Here is a 13,490-nt window from a genome sequence, read left to right on the forward strand (position 1 = left end):
CCACTCCTGTTTGGTATAAACACCTCCAGAGTAGTCTGCACTGGTGTCTACTTTTATTTTCTCTACATGCTGAATTTTAATTTTTCCGTGTTCGCAGTTGAAGCACAGGTCTGCTCGGAAAAGTGACTGTGAAATCGCATTGTATGTTCTTGTGTTTGTGCCTCTTTGATCTTCAGTTCAAATCTGCTTGGCTTCTAAACTAAATGATATTCTTGTCTCTGTCTTCACCCTCCTTGCCTCTCCATTTACTGCTCCATCTCCCCTTCCCTTTCAGATCCTTGAATTCACCTTCTGCAGCACGTGTCTGGAGTTCGCCTCTGGTTGCTTCCCAGACCCTCTCCAGTCCAGCTTCCACCCCCTGCACCCCATTGAAACAGCTCTGTCCAAAGTCTCTACTGGCCTCTGCCTGGCCAGAGCTCAGAGTCAGTGCTCTGCCCTCCCCCTCCTCCACCTGGCAGGGCATTTTCCACAGGAAAAGATTAAATGTTTCATGTTGACTTTCTCATTTCATTTCAATATTGTCAAAATACTGTCATTTTCAATACAGTTAAACCATTTTGAGTTGAGTTTATTGTTTCTATTCATTTTGATTAAACTTTAATATCATTAAAATATTAATTTTATAATATTCTGTGATATATTTAATACTACATAGAAAATATATTATATTTAATATTTTAATAAAATAGTTGAAAGGAAAAGAATCAACATTATCAAAATGAAATATTTTGATGGTTCTGAATTGGAATTTTTTTGAAATTTTGTTTCATGGGAAATTTTGAAATTGCAAGCTTTTCATTTCAATTTGAAACAAAAATAAAATAAGTATTTCAAATGCTGGAGTTTCCCATGGAATGGAAAGTTCAGTTTGTGACCAGCTCTACTTTAAAGGAAGTGCTTTTGTGTTTTTGTGTTCACTGGGCTTAAAGGGATGTGTGTTTGCAAAATAACAGTAATATTTTTCTTGGGGAGTGTGAAAGACTCTTGGTCCAAGGATGATGAGAATGACGAGGGGCCTGGAAAAACTCCCAGGACAAAAGATTGAAAAGATTGAGATTGTTTACTTTAAAGAGGAGATGAATAAGAGTCAGCATGATAAAAGCATGTAAAGTAACGAATGTTCTAGAGAAGGGAGATTGGGAACTTCTGTTCTCAGTCTCATAACACATGAAGAAGGAGGCATTCAATTAAATTAAAGGGTGACAAATTAAAAACTGATAAACAGAAACCCTTCTTCATACAACACATTATTAGACTATGGAACTCCTTACCACAGGAACTTGCTGAGGCCAAGAATTTAACAAGATTCAAAAAGAGGTTGGACATTTATATGGATAACAAGAACATCCAGAGTTGTTATGATTAATGACAATAAACATTTTGGAAGAGACATCAAACCTCAGGCTTCAGGGCGTGAGCCAGTTTCTAATTGCTAGGGTACGTTTAGACTGCAATTAAACACCTGCCCCTGGCCTGGGTCAGTTGACTCAGGCTTGTGGGGCTTGGGTTGCAAGGCTGTAAAACTGCTGTGTAGATGTTCAGGCTCAGGCCTGAGCTCTGGGACCCCTTGAGGAGGTGGGCCCCAGAACCCGGGATCCAGCCTGAGCCCGAATATCTATACAGCAATTATTAGCCCTGCAGCTCGAGCTCCGCAAGCCTGAGTTAGCTGACCTAAGCCAGCCACAGCCATGCCATGGGTCTTTTATTCCATTTTAAATGTACCTTTAGAGACCTAATGCAAAGGTCACATTATCCCTTATCTGACCGCTACTGGGTTTTCACACCTTCCTCTGAAGCAGCTGGTACTGACACTGCCAGAGACAGGAGACTGGACCAGGTGGATCATCAGTCTGATCCAGTCTGGAAATTCCTATGTCCTATGACCCCACACATGGAGCTAGAGTAATTTTGCTGACTTTTCCTGGTCTCCGTTGTTTCCTGTTAGCTCCCATTGGAAGATACAGCAGTGCTGGAGTGTCTCCTTGTAAGGCAGAGTGAACTAGGGCCAGGGATGGAGGGATCCCGCAGGGAGTGACCCTTGGAACAAACCAAATTCAGAAGCAGGCTTAGGGTGAGGTTTGTACTGTGTTGGTCTTGAAGTTAATAATTAATCCAACCCCTGAGGGGGTGAGTGTGGGTACTAGCAAGTGTGTGTGTTGGGAGCAGGGGAGGGCCTCTGGCTGTTTAGTAAGAGAAGCAAACACAAGGCTAGTTTTATTTGTAAGCTAAAGCGAGGTTCATAGCTCTGCACTACTGAGAACTCCACAAACCAAACCTGCGTGCAGGAAGGAAAACGGACTGTAGCAAGGTCACTGATTTCAGCATCAGAAACACTGACACAACATATGGAGTTTTGTTAGAACCTGAAATCTTTTAGAACCTCAGCCTAGTGAAATCTGCCTCTTCTTCTCTACCTCATCTCTCAGAACCACACTGCAAGTGTGAACAGTGACTCAGTCAGTGCGGTGGTGAAGGATGGTCCAGGGAATGGTGACAACAGAGCAGTAACAAAGCCAGCAAGCAGATTCTCTCTTACAAGCCTAGCAAAAAGCATTCAGGTTTTCTAACTTTCTGCTTTGGGGAATAAGTTGCCACAAGTTTGGCCACAAAGAAGTTGTGGTAGTCGGCAGTCTCAACCCATGACAGCATTCCTGTAGGTGCAGTACAACTGCTGGCACTTAGCTAGGGGGAGATCAGGGAGAACAGCAGCATAGACTCATAGAATAACAGGGTTGGAAGGGACCTCAGGAGGTCATCTAGTCCAACCCCCTGCTCAAAGCAGGACCAATCCCCAACTAAATCATCTCAGCCAGGGCTCTGTCAAGCCTGACCTTAAAAACCTCAAAGGAAGGAGATTCCACCACCTCCCTAGGTAACGCATTCCAGTGCTTCACCACCCTCCTAATGAAAAATATTTTCCTAATATCCAACCTAAACCTCCCCCACTGCAACCTGAGACCATTACTCCTTGTTCTGTCATCTGCTACCACTGAGAACAGTCTAGATCCATCCTTCTTGGAACCCCCTTTCAGGTAGTTGAAAGCAGCTATCAAATCCCCTCTCATTCTTCCCTTCCGCAGACTAAACAATCCCAGTTCCCTCAGTCTCTCCTCAGAAGTCATGTGTTCCAGTCCCCTAATCATTTTTGTTGCGCTCCGCGGGATGCTTTCCAGTTTTTTCACATCCTTCTTGTAGTGTGGGGCCCAAAACTGGACACAGTCCTTCAGATGAGGCCTCACCAATGTCGAATAGAGGGGAACGATCATGTCCCTCGATCTGCTGACAATGCCCCTACTTATACATCCCAAAATGCCATTGGCCTTCTTGGCAACAAGGGCACACTGTTGACTCATATCCAGCTTCTCGTCCACTGTGACCCCTAGGTCCTTTTCTGCAGAACTGCTGCCTAGCCATTCGGTCCCTAGTCTGTAGTGGTGCATGGGATTTTTCCGTTCTAAGTGCAGGACTCTGCACTTGTCCTTGTTGAACCTCCTCAGATTTGTTTTGGCCCAATCCTCTAATTTGTTTAGGTCCCTTTGTATCCTAGCTTGCTAGCCTGAGGTTGGCTCTCTCCTGTTCCACTTCATCTCTCACACAGTTCATCTATTGGCTGTCTAGGAAGCAAAATGCATCCGATGAAGTGAGCTGTAGGTCACGAAAGCTTATGCGCTAATAAATTTGTTAATCTCTAAGGTGCCACAAGTACTCCTTTTCTTTTTAGAGGAGAAAGAAATTCAAGAGGTTCTCAAGGGACTGTCCTGTCCCCTTTTAAATCTAGATTTGGATGTATGTTTTGGGCATGTGGCTGAGACTTGGGGAAGCTCAGAGTCCAGCGAGTGCCTTTCGTAACCAAGCCAAGTCGTACACTGGCTGACAGGACAGAACTGCTAATGTGTGAGTCATGGAGTCCCACGTGGTGGATGAGTTGATGCTTTTGCTTGTTATTTATTATTATTATTGCAGTAGCACTTAGGAGCCCTAGTCATGAATCAGAGCCATGCTGTGCTAGGAGCTGTACAAACCCAGAAGAAAATCGGCCTTCCATTTCTGCAGTTAATGTCATGAATATATAGTAGGTCCCTCACTCGAGTTTCAGGGTCGCTAAGGCATGTAGCTTCAGTATTTTGCAATATTTGAATCCCAATTGCAGCCAAAATCATTATTGTTTTTAAGTATTATTGTTTGTCTCCATTAAGTGCCTGAAAACATTCTCCTTTAGCATGGCTACTTCAGAGCCAACATGTCGTTTACTTGAGGGGAGCAGGACAGTGTGTGATGGTTTAAAACAGTCAAAGCCCCTCATCCTCACCAAGATGGGTTCTCATGCAATCTGAGAGAGTATATGTGCTGCCAGGCGGGAACTTCCATAACTCAAATCATTTCCTGTCCTTCATCCTGGGGTGTGAAAACCTTGGAAAGGAGGGTTGGAGAGACAGCGGTGTGGGTGTGTGCATGTGGGCACAACAGTTGCATCTATTACATTCTGGATACATTGATTCCTCCCATCACAGGGCTCCAGAAGTCCCCTGTAAATAACAGCCTGCAGGGTAGGAGTGATGGTAGCAAGCTTCTGTCGTTTGAAGTAGTCTGAGTTTTGCAGTGTCTGAAATGCTCTCTTCATTGCCAGTGTGTCTCCAGAGGCCTCTGCAGGGCTGGAAAGGAGGCCCTGGAGTTCCAGGCTAACTCTTGGGGCTGATGACTGTCTAGGCTGGAAGGAGGCTCTTTGGCAATGGCTCCTGATGCCTTCTTTGTTGTCATCTTATCCTCCAGGTGACCGTCTTCATCTACTCAGACTTGCTGCTCTTCACTAAGGAAGATGAGCCAGGGCGCTGCAATGTGCTGAGGAATCCTCTCTATCTCCAAAGTGTCAAACTCCAGGAGGGTGAGTGTGCCAGCAGGCAGAAGCTTCTTCGTGCCAGGCTTTTGTGAACATTTTCTGGCTGTTGATTCTAAATGGCTCGCTGAGATAGCTGGCCCATCAAGGCACAGTGGGCGAGTGATGCAGCCCAGGCAGCATGCCGTCATGCCCCGTTGTTTCTTGGTGTTGCAAGGGTTTCAGAAGTACATGATTTCCCCTCCTGCTTGTCTTGTTGAATGTACACCCCATGGAGGAGCTCAGGACAGGCAGCGAGCCTGCTTTCCTAGCTACCCTTCCCTGGGGGTTCCAGCCAGCCCTGCCCATCATCACCTAACACCGGCTCCAGTCTGTTCATATTCCAGGGGCAGGTAGGAAGAACTCTGGTTGCCAGAGAACTGCAGACCTCTTGCAGAGACTGTCCCTTGCTGTGAACAGGGCTCTTCTCCAGGGGTGACGGGCTGGCCCTTCCAAGGCTGCTGCCTGCTGTGCAGTTGCCATGCTGATCTGTCCTTCCCTGTCCCACGGTGCCGTATTGTTTGCAGCAGTGGCTAGCTGAGACAATGAGGGAAACGAAGTCTCGAGGTTTCCCCTCTGGTGCTTTAACAGAGCACAGCAGCTTCTTCCGCAGGTCTGTGACTAAGCCCTAGTGACCTTTGCTTACCGCACTTCCTCCTTAACCGTCTATGGTTTCCCTTCATAGCCAGCCAGGACAGTTTCTCTCATCCATGCCCTGACACACCAATTGGGCTGGGAGCCTTCCTCTCACGCTGCCTGCCTGACATGGCTGCTACACCCTGCTGATGGGCTGGCTGCAGGGACTGTTACCAGCAGAGGCTGCTTCAGCGGTGGGGAGTGATCTGAAGCAATTGATTCAGTTGGGATGCTGGGAGGGGGTGGGGAGGCAGCACCTAGTCTTGGCTGTTGAGATACAAATGAGGAACACCCCTTCCCTGACCCTAGTTCCATGCCTCTCCTTCCCTGGGGCAGCCAGCATACCTGGGAACATGTACAGCCCCTCAGCTCACAGCCCCCAAGAGGCCGCTGCTGAGGCTGGAGATGACGTGGACGGTGGGTTGCGGGCGGGAGGCAATGGAGGTGAAATGTAGAACTGAGGAGTGGATGGTAGATATGGCACTGAAGGACTGGCTTGCTCATTGCTTGGTGTTCCTCCTTTGCATTGGTGGATTGTGCAGACTGGCTCACAGCCCACAGCTACCCCAGACATTGGCCAGGCGAGCCTAGCACTCGTCTTGCTGTGTAATTGGTGCAGGTGAAGACATCTCATTGATGGGAGACCTGCTTGGTCAGGGCAGAGGAGTGGGAGTGGCTGACATTCTGTGTGGGTGGAGTTGTGAGGCGCTGTGGACCTGGTGCACTGCCTGGATCTCCCCACCCCATCTCCTTCCCTGGCCCCAGGCCTGAAGTTGCTGTGGAATAGGGTTTCCCACCCTCCAGGATTGTCCTGGAGTCTCCAGGAATTACAGATTAATCTTTAATTAAAGATTATGTCATGTGATGAAGCCTCCAGGAATATGTCACCCGCCTGTGGAATCAGGCTCTGCTGTTTGGTATGCCAGTGTAGATGGCACTAGGAGTCCACATCTACTGCTGAGAGGGCACTCTCTGGAGCGGGGCTGTCCTTCCCAACTAGTGATTTACCCTGTGTTTCCTGTTTGTGAGTTTCCCATCACTCCTCCCGCTGATTTTAAATCTCTGGGAATGAGTCTTGGCTGTCAGCTTGTTCCAGTTCCTTGTGAGCTCTGGATAGAGAATATTTGAGCTGTTTGTGACATGCAAGTATCATGGTATGTTTGTGTCTTTTGCACGAGTCACTTAGGATTTCCTTTTTCCAGGATCTTTCTACCAGTAAACTCATTCACTAGACTACAAGGGGAGAGCAGACACAATGAGGGATGACACAGGAAAAGCAAACTCATTTAGAAACAAGACTGAATATGTGTGAGAATGGTTTTGGCACTCCTACCCCAGCGCAGGTTGTGTCTAAAGAACGGATACAGAAATGTTGCCTCTTAGAGTACATTGGCCCTTGGAGCTGGGGATTGTGTCTCAGCTCAAGGAGAAATGCTCACACGAGCTCTCATCGAGCTTGCATTCTAGGGAGAGTGTAGCCGCAGCCACAGGAGGGGCTAACAGCCCCCGGCCCATCCCATCGGGATGTCCTTGGGATGGCTGGTCCTCCCACCACTTGCACTTCCAAGGCTGTGCTCTGGCTTTAGCTCCCTACCTGTATTTCCCCTCGAGCTGTGAATCGCACCCCAGCTCGAAGTGTAGCCATCCCCTGAGGGGGAGAACTTTTCTGTGGGCATCAGGTGCATGTTTGATTTCCCAGCTGGGCCCTCTGGCTGAGTCATTCAATGGCCCTCGGAATCGTAACTGCAGCCAGGTGGCTGCTTTCTCCTGCACCTGGTCAAGAGCTTGGAGAAGTTGGCTCTGCTCATGGCTATTGCTCAGGTCACTCAGAACCTGCACTGGGATGTGCCGTCTGCTCCTTCATGCAAGATGGATTTCTCAGGAAGCTGTCTGTTACTTATTGCCTGAGCAAGCACAGGGAGCCCCTCCAGAAAAGGGTGTTTCTTTCTGCCTTGCATAACCTTTAGAGTGACCTTCCCTAGGAATCCAGCTGTCAGTGCCGTTTGCTTCCAGAAAGTAGCCTGCTTATGGATTACACAAGTCTGGTGCAAACGTGTCACTGAGCCAGAGCCAAAGCCAAAAGCTGCCAGTCCCTTTTGGCAGCAACTTTCTGCTCCTCTCTGAAATAACTGAATGACAAGTTACTAGGAACAGGCGTATTGCTGAGTGTAACAATTGAGACAGCTCCGGTACGCTGAAGGCCATTGTGATGTTTCCTGTTTCTGCTGCTCGCTGCGCTGTGCTAAAGCAAATCAGTATAATCGGCTTTACAATGCACAGTCTTCCTGCTTTATAAGCCCAGCATGGCTGATGAGCATCACGCCAGCCAGTGTTTCCAATGTAATGGGGTGAGCGTCCCTGGTAGATACTGTGGGAATTTCCATCCCAAAGTTACTGGCTTGCTAGGACCGCACCCCTTGGGGTGGAGAAGCTTCAGATCGGGAACGGAAAGGGGCAACAATACATAATAGCCCAAATCAGGGATTCCACTGAGAAATCTGCCCCAGCCATGCTCCTTGTCCCCACCCTTTTCGCACTCCACGAGGCGTCTCCATTTGCATGCTGTTCTGCCGGCCCAGTGCTCAGGGCATTGAGGAGGCACTATGCTTTAAGCAGCCTCTTGTATGATAATTAGCCCCAGGATTGCAACACTGTTCCCCTGCGTCTGCCGGTCACATGGCTGGGCCTATCCCATCTTGCTGCTGCTGGCTGGAGCCGAAGTAGCCGTTAGCCATTACTCGGTACTTTGAAGTGGGCCTTTGTCAATGGAGTGAGCCTTTGCTCTCAGTTTGGAGGTGCCCCCAGAGGCTAGTATCCCTATGGATGAGTGGCCTTCTCCAGGACACGCCCTTGGGGCAGCCCTGCAAGTGGCTCCTTGCCTCAGTGTCCCTCTTGGTTAACTCAAAGGACTTCACTTAAGGTTCTTACTTAAACAGCACCCCTCCTGGGAGCCAGCTGATTACAGCAACTTTGTGCACGCAATCTCTACCAAATCCCCGTGCCTATTCCATATCCCCCATGCACCCAGTCCTTGTTCTCACCACACCCCAGCTCTCCAGCAAGAAGACGGTAGCTCATTCATCCCTCCACTGCTCCCCTGCCTCTGGCCCTGGGCTCTAACTCTGCAGCTTAGAGCCTGCAGACATCTCCTTCTACTGCTTCTCCTGCCTTTGGTCCTCTCCAGCCCCCCTGACCATGGGGATCTCCATCACCAAATCCCTCTTTCTTCTCTCCTGCCTTTAACCTGCCCCCAGGAACCACTGTCTGTCTCAGTCAGCTCCCATCTCCTACCCTTTGCCTGCTGACTCCTGACTGACCTTCCGTAGCCTCCAGGTGCTGTCCCACTTTCCTCATTGGCCCAGTGGGAAGCCTCTTGTCTGGACCAGGAGTGCTGAGCCTGGTTTCATGTAATGGGCCAGCTGCCCTGTTCCACTTGCTCTGCCTCTGCAGGGACCCAGGAACTGCAGTTGTTGCAATGCACTGCCAATCCACCCCCTTTCCCATCCCACTGGCCTGACAGCAGCCTCTCTGGTACCTGCCAGGCTGTGCGGGGCTGAGCAGCTCTTTCCTTTTGCTCCTGGTTTCTTGTCGTCTGCTCACCTGCCTCTGAAAAGCGGGGTGGGGGCGAGGGGGTGCTGAACAGCTGCTGCTTACAGGGGCCCACGTTACATACAGTGATTGTTGGCTCTGTGGGGATGTGTCTGGCCTGCAGGGTGTAATCTGTGCTGGGCGGTTCTGTGTACAAGGCATTTCTTCCCCTTCAGTGCATTATAGCATATGCCCCACAGGCCAGAGAGGGATTCTGCCTGCCTTATGTTCTAATACACTGCAAACAATCTTAAACATTTGGCCCTTGGCTTTTTGTGTTGCTTTCTCTCTTGTAGCATTTCCCTGAGCATGGCTGATAACAGCCTGTTTCTCTGTCATAGCAGAGCTGGGACGGCGTTTGACAGACCGTTATTATTTATTATTGGTTAGGGCTGGAGACTGTACAAGAGGGCAGAAGCAGGTATGCCCGGACCCTGTTATTATGTAACTTTTCCATTGCAATAGCATCTAGCGACTCCAATCAGTGCGGAGCCCCACTGGGCTGGGTGCTGCACAGACATGTTCAGGGGCAGTTCCTGCCTCAATGGGCTCACCTCTAAGTGAGAGATGCAGAGGCAACAGGCCCGCTGGGGAGTGACTAGCATGTGTTTTTGCACAGCTGATATCATATTTGACTCGCATGCTGTGGGCACTTGCCAGAATGAGCACTTAGAAAGGCCAGGTTCCTGCCCTAGAGAGAATGAGCAGGTACACCCGGTTCCTGCCCTAGAGAGCTTCCAACATAAGGAGCCCAGATACAAAGGGTAGGAAGTGAGGGTACCAACGACTTTCCTTTCATCCCCTCTTTTCCTTGCTCATTGGTTTTTAATCCTGGTCAGTTTGTGTTGTTTGTTATTCAGCATCTCACCCCGATCCCTCCCTGTGCTCTATAACTCCAGCATATAAACTATGATTGTCTCAGGAAACTCTGCTGAGGTCAGGGGCTGTGGGAAAGTTTGTAGATGGGACAGGTGCTCAGATACCATGGGGATGGATGCAGTGTTAAATCCTGACTAGATAGAGAGCTGGCCGTAATCTCCAGGGTACTGGGCTGGGGCACTCCTGAGGGCTGAGGTTTTTCTGTCAGGCTGTTTCAAGTGGTTTCTAGTTCGTTCCTTAGCTCACCTCTGCAGTATTTGGAAGGCTTGGTTTTAAAAGCATTGGGTCTGTTCCTCCTGGCACTGTCCCTCCCTTTCACATAGTGTGCACAGCTTGCCTGCAATATCTAGTGCTTCCTCCCTTGCCCTGTGCAATGAACAGGCGCATGCCTACAGTGCGGTCAGCTCTCTGGATTTTACTGAGAGTCTGGTGAAATTTGGTGTTGTTCTCAAGGCCCTGGCACCGAGAGTCAAGTGAATATGGGAGAATCTCAGCTTCTATTCGTTTCTACCAAGAAAGGTTCATAAAAGAAAGCAAATGAAGAACTCAAAATGTGCGGTTTTTAATGTGCGGTCAGTTGCATGGTTTTTGAACGCTTGGCATGGGCGGCTGGTGACCCAGCCATTGGGGGCGGCTAGCTCCCAGCCCCTACCTTTGTGCTGGAGGTCCCACACCTCCCCTTCCCTGTCTGTACCCCCTCCCTTGCAGGAGCCGAGAGCACCTCAACATGGCCCCCGGCCCCAGCGCCAGGTAGCACGGCAGTGGTGCTGGAACATTTTTAATAGTGGGGGTGCTGAAAACCAGTCCCCTTACCCCATCCATCCCCACACCCCCAGAGCTGAGGCCGGGATCCCGGGTGCACAGGGCCTGCAGCCGGGAGCCTGGGGGTGCTGCAGCACTCCCCACACCACTAGTTCCTATGCCTATGTGGCACAGCTGCAGCACCTCCATCTCTGGATCACCGGGCAGCCAGCCCTGGAGCGCCGGGCAGCTGCCCTGAGTACCCATGGCAGGTTGGCCAGTCCCAGCCAGTCTGGGCCAGGGCAGAGTGCCAGGAACTGCAGGAGGGGCCCTTGGGAAAGAGCATGGATGGGGACATGCCAGGCTGTTTGAGGAGGCACAGCATCCCCCAGCCTATGATACCTGCCGCCCATGATGCTTGAGGTTGGCAGTACTCACGCACACATGCGCGCGCACACACACACACACCAGGCTGCCATGTGAGCGTAGCTTAGTGACACCAGAGGAGCACAGGCAAGTTGGTTTCGATCTCCCTCACCACCTGGGAGCTGTGTCTTGGTGGGAACCCCCCAGTATTCCTGATGCCTGGAGTAAAGACTTTTTGTTTTCCCCTTTCATTCTGTGTTAGTGCAGTGAATGATCAATAATCCCAGAAGGGCCTGAGCTTGAGAGTTTCCTGTGGCACCAGCTGCTCTCTGTGCTGGTCACAGATCATCTGCCCCTGTGGGAGAGAGTGTGTGTTGTAAACGCTCCAGGGAGTGATGGGCAGGTGATTTGGATGCCTCATTAGTTTTGCCTTGTGGCAAAACTGTTTATTACTGTTTATTGAGCCTGGACTCCAGAGGCAATCCTGGTAATTACAAGACAGTAGCCTAACTTCAGTACCAGGCAAATTGTCTGAATCTCTAGGAAAGAACAGAATTCTCAAACACAGAGATGAACACAATGTGTTGGGGAAGGGTCAACATGGCTTTTGTCAAGGGAAATCATGCCTCACCAATCTCTTAGAATTCTTTGAGGGAGTCAACGAGCATGTGGACAAGTGTGATCCACTGGATATGGTGTACTTGGACTTTCAGAAAGTCTTTGACAAGGTCTCTCACCAAGGCTTTTAAGCAAAGTAAGCAGTCCTGGGAGAAGAGGGAAGGTTCTCCCCTGTATCAGCAATTGGTTAAAAAGATAGGAGACAAAGGGTAGGAATAAATGGTCAGTTTTTACAATGGAGAGAGGTAAATAGCTGGGTCCCCCAAGGATCTGTACTGTGACCTGTGCGATCGACGGATTCATAAATGATCCGCAAGATGGAGTGAGCAGTGAGGTGGCAAAGTTTACAGATGATACACAGGTTTCAGAGTGATAGCCGTGTTAGTCTGTATCAGCAAAAACAATGAGGAGTACTTGTGGCACCTTAGAGACTAACAAATGTATTTGGGCATAAGCTTTCGTGGGCTAAAACCAACTTCATCAGATGCATGGAGTGGAAAATACAATAGGAAGATATATATACAGAGTACATGACAAAAAGGTGTGAGTAACAGTAGGGAACTGGAATTAATTTGCAAACTGGACACCATCAAATTAGGCCTGAATAAAGACTGGGAGTGGATGAGTCATTACACAAACTAAAAACTATTTCCCCATGCTAATTTTTCCCCCAACTGTTACTCACACCTTCTTGTCAACTGTTTGAAATGGGCCACCCTGATTACCACTCCAAAATTGATTTTTCCTCCTGCTGATAATAGCCTACTTTAATTGAATTGTCTCATTAGAATTGGTAAGGCAACCCCCATCTTCTCATGTACTCTGTATATATAGCTTCCTACAGTATTTTCCACTCCATGCATCTGATGAAGTGGGTTTTAGCCCACGAAAGCTTATGCCCCTTATACCCCTTCACATACCACGAGAATCAGGGGTCACTCAATGAAATTAATAGGCAGCAGATTTAAAACAAACAAAAGGAAGTATTTCTTCATACAACGCACAGTCACCCTGTGGAACTCGTTGTCAGGGGATGTTGTGAAGGCCAAAAGTTAAAGAATCCTTATTGAGATTACAGGGACAAACCATCCCGATGTGTAGAAAGAATAGTAAATGTGGGAGGCAACCAGCTTGGCTTAACAGCGAAATCCTTGCTGACCTCAAACACAAAAAAGAAGCTTACAAGAAGTGGAAGATTAGACAAATGACTAGGGCAGAGTATAAAAATTTTGCTCGGGTATGCAGGAGTGAAATCAGGAAGGCCAAATCACACCTGGAGATGCAGCTAGCAAGAGATGTTAAGAGTAACAAGAAGGGTTTCTTCAGGTGTGTTAGCAACAAGAAGAAAGTCAAGGAAAGTGTGGGCCCCTTACTGAATGAGGGAGGCAAGCTAATGACAGAGGATGTGGAAAAAGCTAATGTACTCAATGCTTTTTTTGCCTCTGTCTTCACGAACAAGGTCAGCTCCCAGACTACTGCACTGGGCAGCACTGCATGGGAGGAGGTGATCAGCTCTCTGTGAAGAAAGTAGTGGTTCGGGACTATTTAGAAAAGCTGGACAAGCACAAGTCCATGGGGTCAGATGCACTGCATCCGAGAGTGCTAATGGAGTTGGCGGATGTGATTGCAGAGCCATTGGCCATTATCTTTGAAAACTCATGGCGATCGGGGGAGGTCCCGGGCGACTGGAAAAGGCTAATGTAGTGCCCATCTTTTAAAAAGAGAAGAAGAAGGATCCTGGGAACTACAGGCCAATCAGCCTCACCTCAGTCCCTGGAAAAATCATGAT

General features: G+C 48.9%; 1 protein-coding gene across 13 annotated transcripts in view; it reads left to right on the forward strand.

Moving 5' to 3' along the window:
• Positions 1-13,490, forward strand: part of RGS3 (regulator of G protein signaling 3) — a 230,755-nt gene that overhangs the window by 128,733 nt on the left and 88,532 nt on the right. For all 13 annotated transcript variants that reach the window (XM_038374581.2, XM_043498553.1, XM_038374582.2 and 10 more), the window contains one exon: positions 4,771-4,882. In XM_038374581.2, the coding sequence (XP_038230509.1) occupies positions 4,771-4,882 (112 nt within the window). The remainder of the gene's footprint in view (positions 1-4,770; positions 4,883-13,490) is intronic.

Source organism: Dermochelys coriacea, chromosome 16, assembly GCF_009764565.3.
Source record: "Dermochelys coriacea isolate rDerCor1 chromosome 16, rDerCor1.pri.v4, whole genome shotgun sequence".
NCBI classification, from domain to species: Eukaryota; Metazoa; Chordata; order Testudines; family Dermochelyidae; genus Dermochelys; species Dermochelys coriacea.